The 12,063-nt window shown below is 39.5% G+C and overlaps 1 protein-coding gene across 1 annotated transcript in view; it reads right to left on the reverse strand.

Moving 5' to 3' along the window:
- The window catches only part of LOC107699712 (uncharacterized protein KIAA0825-like), a 136,384-nt gene that overhangs the window by 117,519 nt on the left and 6,802 nt on the right, over positions 1–12,063 (reverse strand). Inside the window, exons 2-4 of the mRNA XM_016501047.1 lie at positions 9,404–9,541; positions 2,405–2,573; positions 1,612–2,290 (exon numbers count right to left, since the gene is read on the reverse strand). Coding sequence (XP_016356533.1) covers positions 1,612–2,290; positions 2,405–2,573; positions 9,404–9,534 — 979 coding nt within the window. The 5' untranslated portion in view covers positions 9,535–9,541. The remainder of the gene's footprint in view (positions 1–1,611; positions 2,291–2,404; positions 2,574–9,403; positions 9,542–12,063) is intronic.

A 12,063-nucleotide genomic window follows, 5' to 3' on the forward strand; every position in this document is an offset into this window, starting at 1 on the left:
ATGCATTGCTAAGGACTTAATTTGGACAACTTTAAAGACAATTTTCTCAATATTTTGATTTATTTGCACCCTCAGATTCCAGATTTTCAAATAATTGTATCTTGGCCAAATACTGTCCAATCCTACCAAACCATACATCAACGGAAAGCTTATTTGGAAAAATTATGGAAAGATGATGTATAAAATCTCAATTTCCAAAACATGACCCTTATGACTGGTTTTGTGGTCCAGGGTCACATATAGTACTAGTTTCATGTAGCTAGACATTTGGTTATCAGCATGAAGTCTGATTCACTTTGCAGTTTATTCCAGACAAAAAAGGCCCCAGAAACAGCTGCACACAACCACAGTTTGCTTTTTCACATGAAGCTTAGGTTTAGGTATAGTGATCAACCAACACATTTTTTTTTTTTGGTATTGGACGATACATTTTTTCTGTCTGGCCAACAAGTGTCGGAAGAGGACTTTTATTCTGACAGTTCCAGCAATTTTATTTTGACACTGCCAAGAACGCTAGCACCTTAAACACACTTCTGCCAATGCTAAGAATACTAACGCTTAAAAATAATTGATACCAGCCAATACGTTTTTTTTTCCGTTTGGCCAGTAAGTGTCGGAAGAGGATTTTTATTCTGACCGTGTTGAGAGTGTTATGTACAATGATTCAGTCAACTCAAGACACAGATTGTCCATTTTCATTAATTTAACAGTTCTGTTTAATTATTTGTATGAAAAAAAAAATGGAAATCAAAAATTGTTTGGAAAGTTTTTGTAAACACTGGTGCAATGTGCTGAGTTATCATTAGCTTGCAAGCATCTCAAACAAAAATATAAATATCTTTCAAAGATTTGAAGCCCCAAACCAAGCAAACTTTATGCAGCAAACGGCTCTTTTTCACAGGGAAATCACATACTCTACCAGTCAAAAGTTGTAGAGCACCTCCATCTTTTGAATAAAAAAAAGAGGTTTACTGCTAGTGGACTACTGAAATCTCCAGTTCAAGAGTGAGTGGCACCCTGGAACCCTGCACCAAAAAGACTACCACAGCATTTTGAAGCCATGCAATACCCTCTGGTATACACTGAGTTGGTCAGGGGTTCACCCTACAGCTAGATAATGACCCACAACATACCTCCAGGCTATGTTAGAACTACCTCAGAAGTAAAGGCTTCAAATCAGGGAATGGTCAGCACAGTCTCCAGACTTAAACCCTATCGAGTTGGTTTGGGATGAACTGGACAGAAGGGTGAAAGCAAAGAAACCTACAAGTGCAACACATTTGTGGAAACTTCTGCATCAGTGTTTGGAAAAACTTTACGAACAGAATTTGATTTTCATTTAAAAAAATGAGTGTGTTCAGCTATTATTTCTGCCAAGGGTGCTACTCTAAGTCAAAAAGTTGATTCTCCAATTGTTTATTTGTTCTATTATTTCATTTCAAAGCACACTGAGACATTAAACTGTGTAAACAACGTCAATAATAACAACAACTTTTCGGTACTGTAGCGGTCAGCCAAACAGATAAGAACTGGCAGTTTCAACTTATAAACCAATTTTAATTACTTCCAGTTTTATGTGCAAAATGAATAGAAGAGTATGAAGATACTGACCTACAGCAGACTTCTTGCTGGACATCTTGCCTCCTTTCATGCTGTGCATGGTGTTGTCTTTCAGTGCGGTCTCGATCTCCTTGTCCATCAGCACACCTAGTTCCTGTGCCACTGTGTTCAGGTAGACATGGTTGAGGAAGGCAATGATGTTATGTGGTTCTGCAACTCCATTAAGCACATGAATTTCCTCTTGAAGCATTGAGCAAAGAGTTGGAGAGGCGGTTTGAAAGCCCAGAGTCAGTCTGTCGAAGCCCTTCTCCCCACCTGGGATGCAGCTCTGGCAGTTTCGGAGAACACTGAGGACGGCCTTGATCTGAAGGTGCTGGTACCAGCTGAAGACCTTTGTTTCAGGGTAGAGGAATAACAGTTGCTGAAGGTAGAAGATCTTCTGAGGAACCTTGGTCCCAACACCCAGTTCTCCCTCAGTCTGGCTTGGTTCAGTCATCATCTGGAGTTTGCCAAGTAAGTGGCTCCGCAATGAGAAACGAACATTATCCCATGCCTTCTGGACTTCCAGAGCAAGGTCATCACGTGGCATGGATAAGTTAGGAGATGAGGAATGCTCTTCGCTAGATGCAGGGCAGGAAGTAGGGAAAGCAACACCACATTGAGTAGAGATGTTCAGTAGTAAATGTAGAATAGCCTCTTCAAAAGCGTCCTCTGCCTTTAGCGAGTTTTGCTGTTAAAATATGACAGAGAGAATTAATAATGTGGAATCAATACTATTCCTCAACATGTCATGATGATGTCTGTTGGACAGATTTCATTTGGAGTTAAGTATGGTTTTGATCACCAAGGCTCGAAGGAAGTCCAGAAGCTCTTGGTGTCCCGTAGCCACTGGTTTCAGGATGCTCAAGTTGCGCTGACTGAACCACTGGAGGCATTCTATTGGACTGGGAACTCTCTCTCCGCTACTGGCCTCACCAACCTTGGCCTGCAGTTCCTTCAGGTTCTGTTCAATACTATAATAAAAGGAAGCACACACTCTCAAGAAGGGGTACAAACTCTGCATACATTTCTTCAATGTCAGTGATTTACTGTCCACTGTCACAATTTACTATCTTAAAGGCACTAAATCAACTTACAGGAATATTAAAATAGTCATGACCCAGGGTTCAAAGATTTGTTCTGCAGACTCATTTATGTCAGTAGTTCAGATTTTTACTTGCCCCACATACATACATACATACATACATACATAATGGCCACGTGGCATCAGTGTACAGAAAAGGCTGAGAATTAAAAACATGGTAAAATGTGTTAAACAGAGCAGAGAGGGTTGCATTCTCAATGATACCTGAATGCATGAACATATAGCCAACAATATCTAATAAAAAGACACAATGAGAGATGGATGTGCATCATTTTGTTAATGACACACATTCAAATTCTGCTCAAATATGAAGCATTTTTCATGGGGCTCTGCTGGAGCAATTACAGCTGTGGTTCCTACACATTCTGAAGTTTGAAAACTGCCTGCTTTGTGTGATCCACTTCTTCTATCAATAAAATGCCAAAGAAAAATAGACACAACATGGACATCCTGTTTAAAAAATCTTTGTCTGACTTCATATTGCGCAGTTGAATTACAATGAACTTTTAGCGCTGAAATAATTTTTATACACCCTCACAATGTGTTACACGCGAGCTGTCCCTTAAACTCAAGTAGACTCCGGTTACCGTCACTCTACAGCTGATATCAGCCACATCGGGGCTAATGAACACAGACATCAATATATCAGTTGTGTGTGCGTGTTTCGGCATGTGGCACATCTCTCTCAACGATACAGGATGAGACGATCTTCCTCATAACCACACGGCATCAGCACTTCTGTCTCCTTCTATCCGTGAAAAATGAGACATGACACAAAGCCGTAAAGCCATACAGGTACATACGCACACACACGGCAGCTGAAACACACTCTTACAAAGCGACATAAACCACTGACTGCTGTAAACACTACGGCTATGCATGAGTCCAGATGCCTTCGAATGGCAGCTTATTAAATTCCATTTAAACCTGACACAGTTTTACTTCCTCAAAAAAAGAGAGCAAACATAAAGTGAACATAAAAGGGCTGTTAATTTTAACGACATGCAGCTAAATAATGTAGAAAGCAAAGATGAAGAGGGCTCTTTTCGTTGGTTAAAATGCAAGGTTGCCGACAGGAATCCAACAAATGTGTCTCTTTTTGTAGTAAAAAGGAAATATGTGTGACGAGAGGACATGAAGGTGCTGACAGACCGTGCTGGAAAAGCAAATCTTCCCTTTCTGTTTAATGAACAGCCTAAAGCTCGCTGTAAAAACACAAGCGCTAAAAGGGAACATAAAAATTCTGTTTTACACACTAAAGATGCTGTCGACACAGACACAAACAAAACTGCCCTTTTCCGCTTATAGTCTACGCGTTAACGAAAGCAGCCAAATTGTATTTAAATGTGCAGAGTTTTAGAGTTTGTTTTACCAGTTTGGTATATTTTTAGAAGTTTTGTGTGAACTATTCTCTTTATAGGGTGTTCTGAACATGTTAATGACAATCATTTGCTACTCTGTGTTTTCTGTGAACATTGTTAACTCAAGGATATCGCTCAGCTTAGCTCTTCTACATTAGTTAAGTGTAGCCATCCAGAGCTAGCAGAAAGGCAGATATACTGACTAAGTCTGTTTAATGTTTCTAATAAAATAAGGATTTGTGCTCAGAGCCGGTGCTGAGCCAGGCGTCACCCCAGGACTCTGCTCAAACAGCAGGGTCTAAACGAGCTTCCATCTGTGCAGTCACACAATGCTAAAACTTCATAAAAGTCCCATCTCTCATCCGCACACACTTCTGCCATTCACCAACGCCTGCGTAATCCTCTGTGTATCGGCACTGGATGGGGTCAGCGATCACTGAAGGCGAGTCACGGACAGTGTTGGTCTTAGCACTCACGAGGACTGGCATCAATCAAAGGGGCAGCTGCTGTCAAACTTCTGCCCGGCTGCCACTGATGATGTGCCAGAGTTTCACATTGCAACAATAAATATTTAAGGGATATGCTTCACATATGAATAGATTATCACAGATGGGTTCAAAATGAATTGAAAATTCATGTGAAAGTTTTTTTCTAAAAATATAAATACAATCAGAATAAATGAGCTTTTGGGAAACTTTTGGTAACACTTTTAATAAAGTCTGCATATATAAAGCATTCTATTTTTCCCTCCTAAATATTATTTTAGAAAATGTTTTAAACTCCAATCATCCTAGAACAAGCGGTTTACTTCCCTCTCATGATCGCTGCCACATTGGGAACTCGCCTTTTATTGGATACTAATCATAGTTGACTACATTTGCGTATATGGCAAAGTCTACAGTAGCATTGTGAGATGAAAACTGTCCGGTTATGCTGCATCCATACCAGTAAGTATCAGTATAAAGACCAAGACCACTGTCAAAGCAAAGTAAAACAAAACAAACAAAAACAGATTTTTCATCAGACATCAATTTGCGACCCAACACAGCACCAAAATTGCTGATTTTATAAAATAAAAAAATAACTTAAAAAAAAAATCCAAAACACAAAAATGTTTAATATTAAATATTATGTAATTTCACTCATTTAAAATATTAACAAACTATAGGAGAAGCATCTAGCCTCACTATGCATGAATGCATAGTTTGTTGCAGTCCACTAGTTGAAAATCTCTGCCTTATTATACCATATGCAATCTTTTTTTTTTCTCCATATTTACTACTATTTACCCATTCATGGTATAAAGAGTATAATACTTGATGACACATGATATAATATATGATATTAAGCACCGTTCATTTGTTTTGATGCATTGCTCTTTAACGATGTAGCTAAGAATATGAACATTTCACAACTATGAATTATTGCCTTGCCTTACATACAACTAATTATAGGTACATAACAATACAAAAAATACAACATACATATAAAAAAAATATAGGTATACAGACATATCTTTCTGTGAAGAAGATTAAGTCAAGACAAAGCGCCCTATCATCTGACCTCACTTGAAGAGGGGTGCTAACCCCCTCCAGATTAATCAGATCCAATAACATGATTTCTACTGACTCGGACAGCCACACACAACAAGAAAGAAAGAACAGAGGCATTCCGAGAGAGAGAGCATCTCACAGAAACACACAGACTAAAGCCAAAAAGACCGTCAACAGCCTCACAGGCGCACAAAAAAATCCTGATTAATCTACCCTTTAAATCAAACAACAACAAAAGGAGAAGTTGAAAGGAATTTCAGGGAGACCAGACTCCCCAGCTCAGTCCCCACAAAACCCTGAGCGCAGAGACAGCGAAAGCTCCCTTGAGCCTCATTCTCTGCTTCCTCCCTGTCTGCCAATCATGCTTCCAGAAACTGTAATTGTTTTTCAAATCCGCACAAACCAGACATGACAGACCAGGTAAAGAGAGAGCGAGAGGGTGGGGGGTTGAACAAGAGGACTAGAAAGAAAGAGAGAGGCAACGGGAGTCTTTTATTAAATATGATGGCATGTTTCACAGCTCTCTGCCTTACAGAAACCCAATACACTGATTAGTCAGCGCTTTGACGTTATCTTAAGTTCCTTGTCAAAATTAATTTAGTGTGGGTGGGCTGTCGCGCTCCAGGAGAGTGAAGCGGAGAAGGAAATAGCAGGGTGAGAGGGAGGGAGAGGAAAAGATCTCTTTCAAATAAGCCCCAGCTTCAGTGAGCACCAAGTCATGTGCCCAGGAAACAAATAGCCTATCTGGGAGCTATCAAAGAAGGCCTCTCTTTCCCTGAATATGCCGGACCCAATGAGACCCGTGAAAGTGGATCCCGCCGACTGCAGATCTGGCCCGCTTAGCCTCCTCCGGTGCCAAACCCCCAACGGGTTATTTGTCAGGACGCACACACGAGGTAAATTGGCATGCCGCTGCGGCTATCTTCCATAAGCCGGGTTGAAATCCGAAGCCTGGCCTCCCGTCGTTGGACTATGGCTGACACTTCATTAGGGGCCGGCGTACTGCCGGTGGCCTCCCTGAGTGTCCGATTTGATGAAGCTTAATGGATAACAGCGTTTCAATTTGGGAGATCCGAGGCTGTTTGACAGGCTATCTTAATCTCCTTCAATTAGGAAGCGGCTCTTAGGCAAATCTCCGACATCCTAGAACCGAGAGGAGGCGGCCCGTCTCGTTGACCCGTAAATGGGTTAGGACCGAGAAACGAGGCAGGCAGCCGCGAATTCTCCAGTTTCCCGTTCTTTTCTTGGGTTTGTCCTAGGATAAGTAGATTAGGTAGCAGGTGTAGAGCACAGCTTTGGCCCACCCCAGAGGAGGTCACAGAAAAGGGCGAAGTCGTCACCCACTTTGGCTCGGGTCCGACTGACCACTGGAGCTATACCCTTCCCACCCTCCCTTTCTCTTTCTCCTATGCACAATTCCCTATTATCCGGGTTCTTTGTTCTTATAATGGTTCCCCATCTTCCATCTATCTCCAAGAACACAAAATAACCCTTTAATGCTTAGAGAGGCAGAAAAACTGTCTCGGCCTTCAGTAATAATCCTTGAATTACCCACACAAGGGTTTTCGTTTCAAGATGTGGAATCTTCAATTATTACTTTCCCATTTGGAGAGGAGAGAGGCCGGACAGACAGGAATGAGAACGTGTGTCTAATGGCAGGGGGGAGTAAGACTGCCTTTGTTCACGCACAACACATTTAGCGTAGACCCTTGTGGTCTGCGCGTGTCCTCAGAGCAACATAAAGGATAAAAGCATGGCAGAGATAGATTTTTTCGAAACCGGCGGCACAATGGAAAGAGGTGCCATCAGGGAGGGTAGACAGGGAAGGATCAGGAGAACAAACAGAAATCTAGTCGTGAGAAGCATGTCCTCCAAAACTACCGATGCAAGTGAGAATCTGAGGTGCATTATCTGCATAAAAAGATTGCGAATTAAAACAGAGCGAGAGAAACAAGCTCAGGGGCGCTCGTCAACATGTCCTTCGCCGACAACAAAACCTCAATATCTAATAATGCCAAAACCTTCCATCAAAATGGAAAAAAGGATGTCTAGCTGCAAGCTTGCATTCAGAATGTGTTTAAGTTCATTGATTTCAGATGACGTGGCGTGCTATTCATCAATCCTCAATTAATCATGTGGTCTCAATGTTAGGATTACCGACACTCGAGGAAGCTTATGTGGAAATAATAGCTCTGAAAATGAAGCGCTATACAATGTCCACTCAAGCACTAAACAACTGCTAACGCCCTGCAGTTACATCTCCTACATGACAAAAAAATCCTTGTGCTTCATTGATTTCAGATGAAGTGGCGTGCTATTCATCAATCCTCAATTAATCATGTGGTCTCAATGTTAGGATTACCAACACTGGAGGAAGCTTATGTGGAAATAATAGCTCTGAAAATGAAGTGCTATACAATGTCCACTCAAGCACTAAACAACTGCTAACGCCCTGCAGTTACATCTCCTACATGACAAAAAAATCCTTGTGCTTAATATATATGCCTATGCAATTTTATGTCTCATCCAACAGTGCTGAGAGTAGCAATTCATACAGTATCCTTGTAGTACAAACACCTTGGTCATATATTGTTGGTCATATATATTAAAATATTGATGCATTTTATATCAGGGTGATCAATAATCTTCTAAAGAACCAGCACCTTTAAGACTGAAGCACATGGAGGATCAATAAAAAACTGAGACTGTCTAATTTTGAATGGGTCAGTCCATTAAAAACCTACAAGATGTGTGTTTATGTGTTTGAGATGAAGGGCTGTATTCCCTGTATACCAGTAAATGACAATCCATAATCATATTTTTTTCTTAGCGTCTCAGGATTGAGCATAGAAATAGCTTTTATTCTATAAAATAGGGAACATTGCTATTGTTTGTGTCCTGTATGAATGCAATGGTAAAATACAAACACACAGACCTAAAAATGATTAATAGTGTAAAACATTACTGATTTGTTGATCATTTTTCCATTTCAATCCATTCACAAATCACCTTATCAATTTCAACAAATCTTCATCTAGAACAACAATGTTCAGCACATCACAGCAAACATCATCTGCTATTATGCCTTGCAAACGCAAATATCTACACTATCATTCAAAAGTTTGAGGAGGGTAAGATTTTTTTGTGAGTCTTCTAGGCCAGTGTTTCCCAACCTTTTTTTAGTCACGGCACCCTTTGGAAATTTTAACAAACTTGTGGCACCCTACAAAATTAATTTTGTCACAATATTTGAATTTCTAACTTCGATATGATAATTTGAAAAGTATAGATATTCGGTACAACAGGGAAGAACTGCAGAATATAATGTAATACAGATATTTTTAATATTATTAAAAAAATTTGTCCATCAATGGTGGCAATCAGTAGGCTAATTTCTAATGAAGAGACCAATTTATATGACAGATTTTAATGTAGGCTTTTATACATATGTAAACATTATTTAATTACCATTATAACTAGCTATCTCACAAATTTTTGCTCACTCAGTGTTTTTTTAATTTTACAGTGGGGTAATTTTGGTGCAGTAGCACGAGATAGCTTGATTTCAAACTTTGAATTGAATAAAAAATTACAAGTAACCAGTCAGTAATAAAACAAGAACGAATAAAGAAATTAATAATGATAGCACAAATAAAAAATAACGACAGGCCTTCGAATTAAATAAATTGCTTTTTTTTTTTACACTGCACCCCTGCTCTCGACAGATGGCACGCCCCAGGGTGCTGCGGCACCCCGGTTGGGAAACACTGTTCTAGGCTACTGACCTGCAGGCGTTAAGTCTGAGTTTCTCCTCTGTGTCTCTGATCAGGTTTTGGATGTCCACCTCACTGGGGATTCCTTCCACCTGCAGCTCCACAAATGCATGGTCATGCAGGAAGTCACCTTGCCAGTCCATCGCTTCCCTGCAAAACAATGAAAAACTAGTGAAACTTTATAAAGTATTAAAGTTCTTTCCTGCTTTAAAAACATAATTTAGCCATCATATTTATATACTATACATTCAGACCATAAGGTAAATCCAGCTCTTCAGCTCTGTTCAAGGAAGACTATTTAACATTTTGTTTCGAATTAGGGTCAGTGTTGCCATGTCCACTTACTATATGTGACTAAAGGCTCATCCACTCCAAGAATGATAGCTATAAATATTATATAAATATTATATATATATATATATATATATATATATAACAACTATATTACCGTCCAAACCAATGATAATGGTTTTTTTTAGAAAAATTGTTTTTTTTATTATACTGTTCTGCAGTTTTGTCTTCTGCCATAAGCTCTTTAATGTCAGGTGGATTCTGACTGAATAGAATTAGAACAATTATTAAAAATGTATAGTTTTAGATATTGTTATATTTATCGCCCTTAGTGTGACCGACCCTTTAGTAATCATTCTACTGAAGTATGCACTGCTCCTATGTCGTTTGCCGCTGTAAATGCACAAGTTCTTTAAAACAGGATGGATTCTGATTGGCTGTCAATGTTTTATCATTCATCAGCTGGAAAAATACTTATAAAAGTGATTCCAACAATATCGTTGTAACAGATCGGCCAGGCTCCACCACCACCCAATCACAACGATCTCTATCACCTGAGTACTGAGCACCTGCACCTGTCACTAATCAAGCACCTCATCAACCAGCCTGCATAAAAGCACACACCTCAGACACCCTCATTGTCCGGTCTCGTACAGACGTAGAGGACTCTCTGACTTTACTACTGCTTCCATTTGAATACTTCATGCATTACTTACCTCCTGTGTTCCTCCTAGTGTCTCCTCGTCTCCAAGTGTCTCCTGATCTTCCTGGTTCCTGGATCGCTGAGGTGTGTGCTCTTCCTGTGTGCATTCCAGCTCCTGCAAAGGAAAGGACTCTGATCATTCCACTCATCATATCCTTTAAACTGTCCTACGAACTATACACTCACCGTGTCATCACCTGGATCCTACACCCGTACTCTCTGTGACCAAAAATAAACTTGATTGATATACTAACCTGTTGCGTCAGACCTCTTCCGTTACAATCGTTCCCCTGTGCCATCATCATTATAGTTGTAGTGTGGATTTCCCTATTGTTTTAAGTGTAGAATTATTTTGAAAACTATATCCTTTTAGTTATCATAATAGTTATCATCCTTGGTATCAACCACTGATCTATAATAGAGAACATTGGTCCCACTTTATATTAAGTGGTTTTAACCATGTACTTACATTTAAATTAATCATTTAATACAATATATGTATTGTGTACATGTTTTACATTGTACTTATATTTTTTTTAAATACCTGCATGTAATTACATCTGTAATTAATTTCTGTAATTACATTTATAGTTACCCTGTTGACCCATCCCTTACACCTTAAACCTATCCATACCACCAAACCTGTCTCTAACCTTACCCGTATCCCACTACAATAGCAGCAGAAGTATTTTGCAATACAATATGAACACAGTAAGTACATTGTACTTATTACATGTACATTTTTTATGTAAGTACATAGTAGTTAAGGCCACCTAAAATAAAGTGGAAATAGAACATTAGATATAGATCAGTGGTATCAACAGACTTTTATGGCTTGTGACATCATAAAGCTGGATATAAATATGGGAAGGCTCAGTGTGCATTTTGGGGCTTATTTCCAGAATATAGTTAAATTCAATTCAATTCAATTCAAGTTTATTTGTATAGCGCTTTTCACTATAAAAATCATTGCAAAGCAACTTTACAGAAAATTAAGTTTCTACAATATATTTAGTAGTAGCTTATCAGTGGTGACTGTCAGTTAATGTACATATGGCAGAAATGTACGGAAAAATAAATTAAAGACGATGAACACTATTAACAGCAAATATTATATGATGCAATCAAACTTATATCAAAATATGGTAGTGCTGTATTTTGTTTCAGGGTTGGCATCATCTGAGGTCCTCTGAGGGGTTGGCATCATTTCTTCTCAGGTGTTCTGGATCCAGACTGAAGCTTGTTTAAATCCTAGTTACCACGGGATAGTTGCATCTAGGGCTGCACGATAAATCGAAATGGAATCGAGATCGCGATTCGACAGAAACTGCGATTGTCATGCGTATCTTTCAGTGAAGCACGGTTCTGTGATCAGCAGTAAATCTCCATCCAAAGGCCAGAGGGCGCTCTCGCGCTGAAACTCCAAATCTGCCCCGAAGAAGTAATCCAGGAAATGCCTATTGCTGCAGCTGAATAAACAGAAGATTCAACTGCTTTCATTGATTCAACGTAACGTAGTGTTGGGTCATTCTTGAACGATTCATTCATTTTGAACGAATCTTTAATGTGACTCGGGAAGAACGAGTCGTCTCGGGGAGTGATTCGTTCAGTCGCGCATGCGCAACATCCTATAGGTTCTGTACTGGAATTAGTCAAGTAGTTCACCTGTTTCGAGTCT

This window comes from Sinocyclocheilus anshuiensis, unplaced genomic scaffold, assembly GCF_001515605.1.
Source record: "Sinocyclocheilus anshuiensis isolate Anshui unplaced genomic scaffold, SAMN03320099.WGS_v1.1 scaffold278, whole genome shotgun sequence".
NCBI lineage: Eukaryota > Metazoa > Chordata > Actinopteri > Cypriniformes > Cyprinidae > Sinocyclocheilus > Sinocyclocheilus anshuiensis.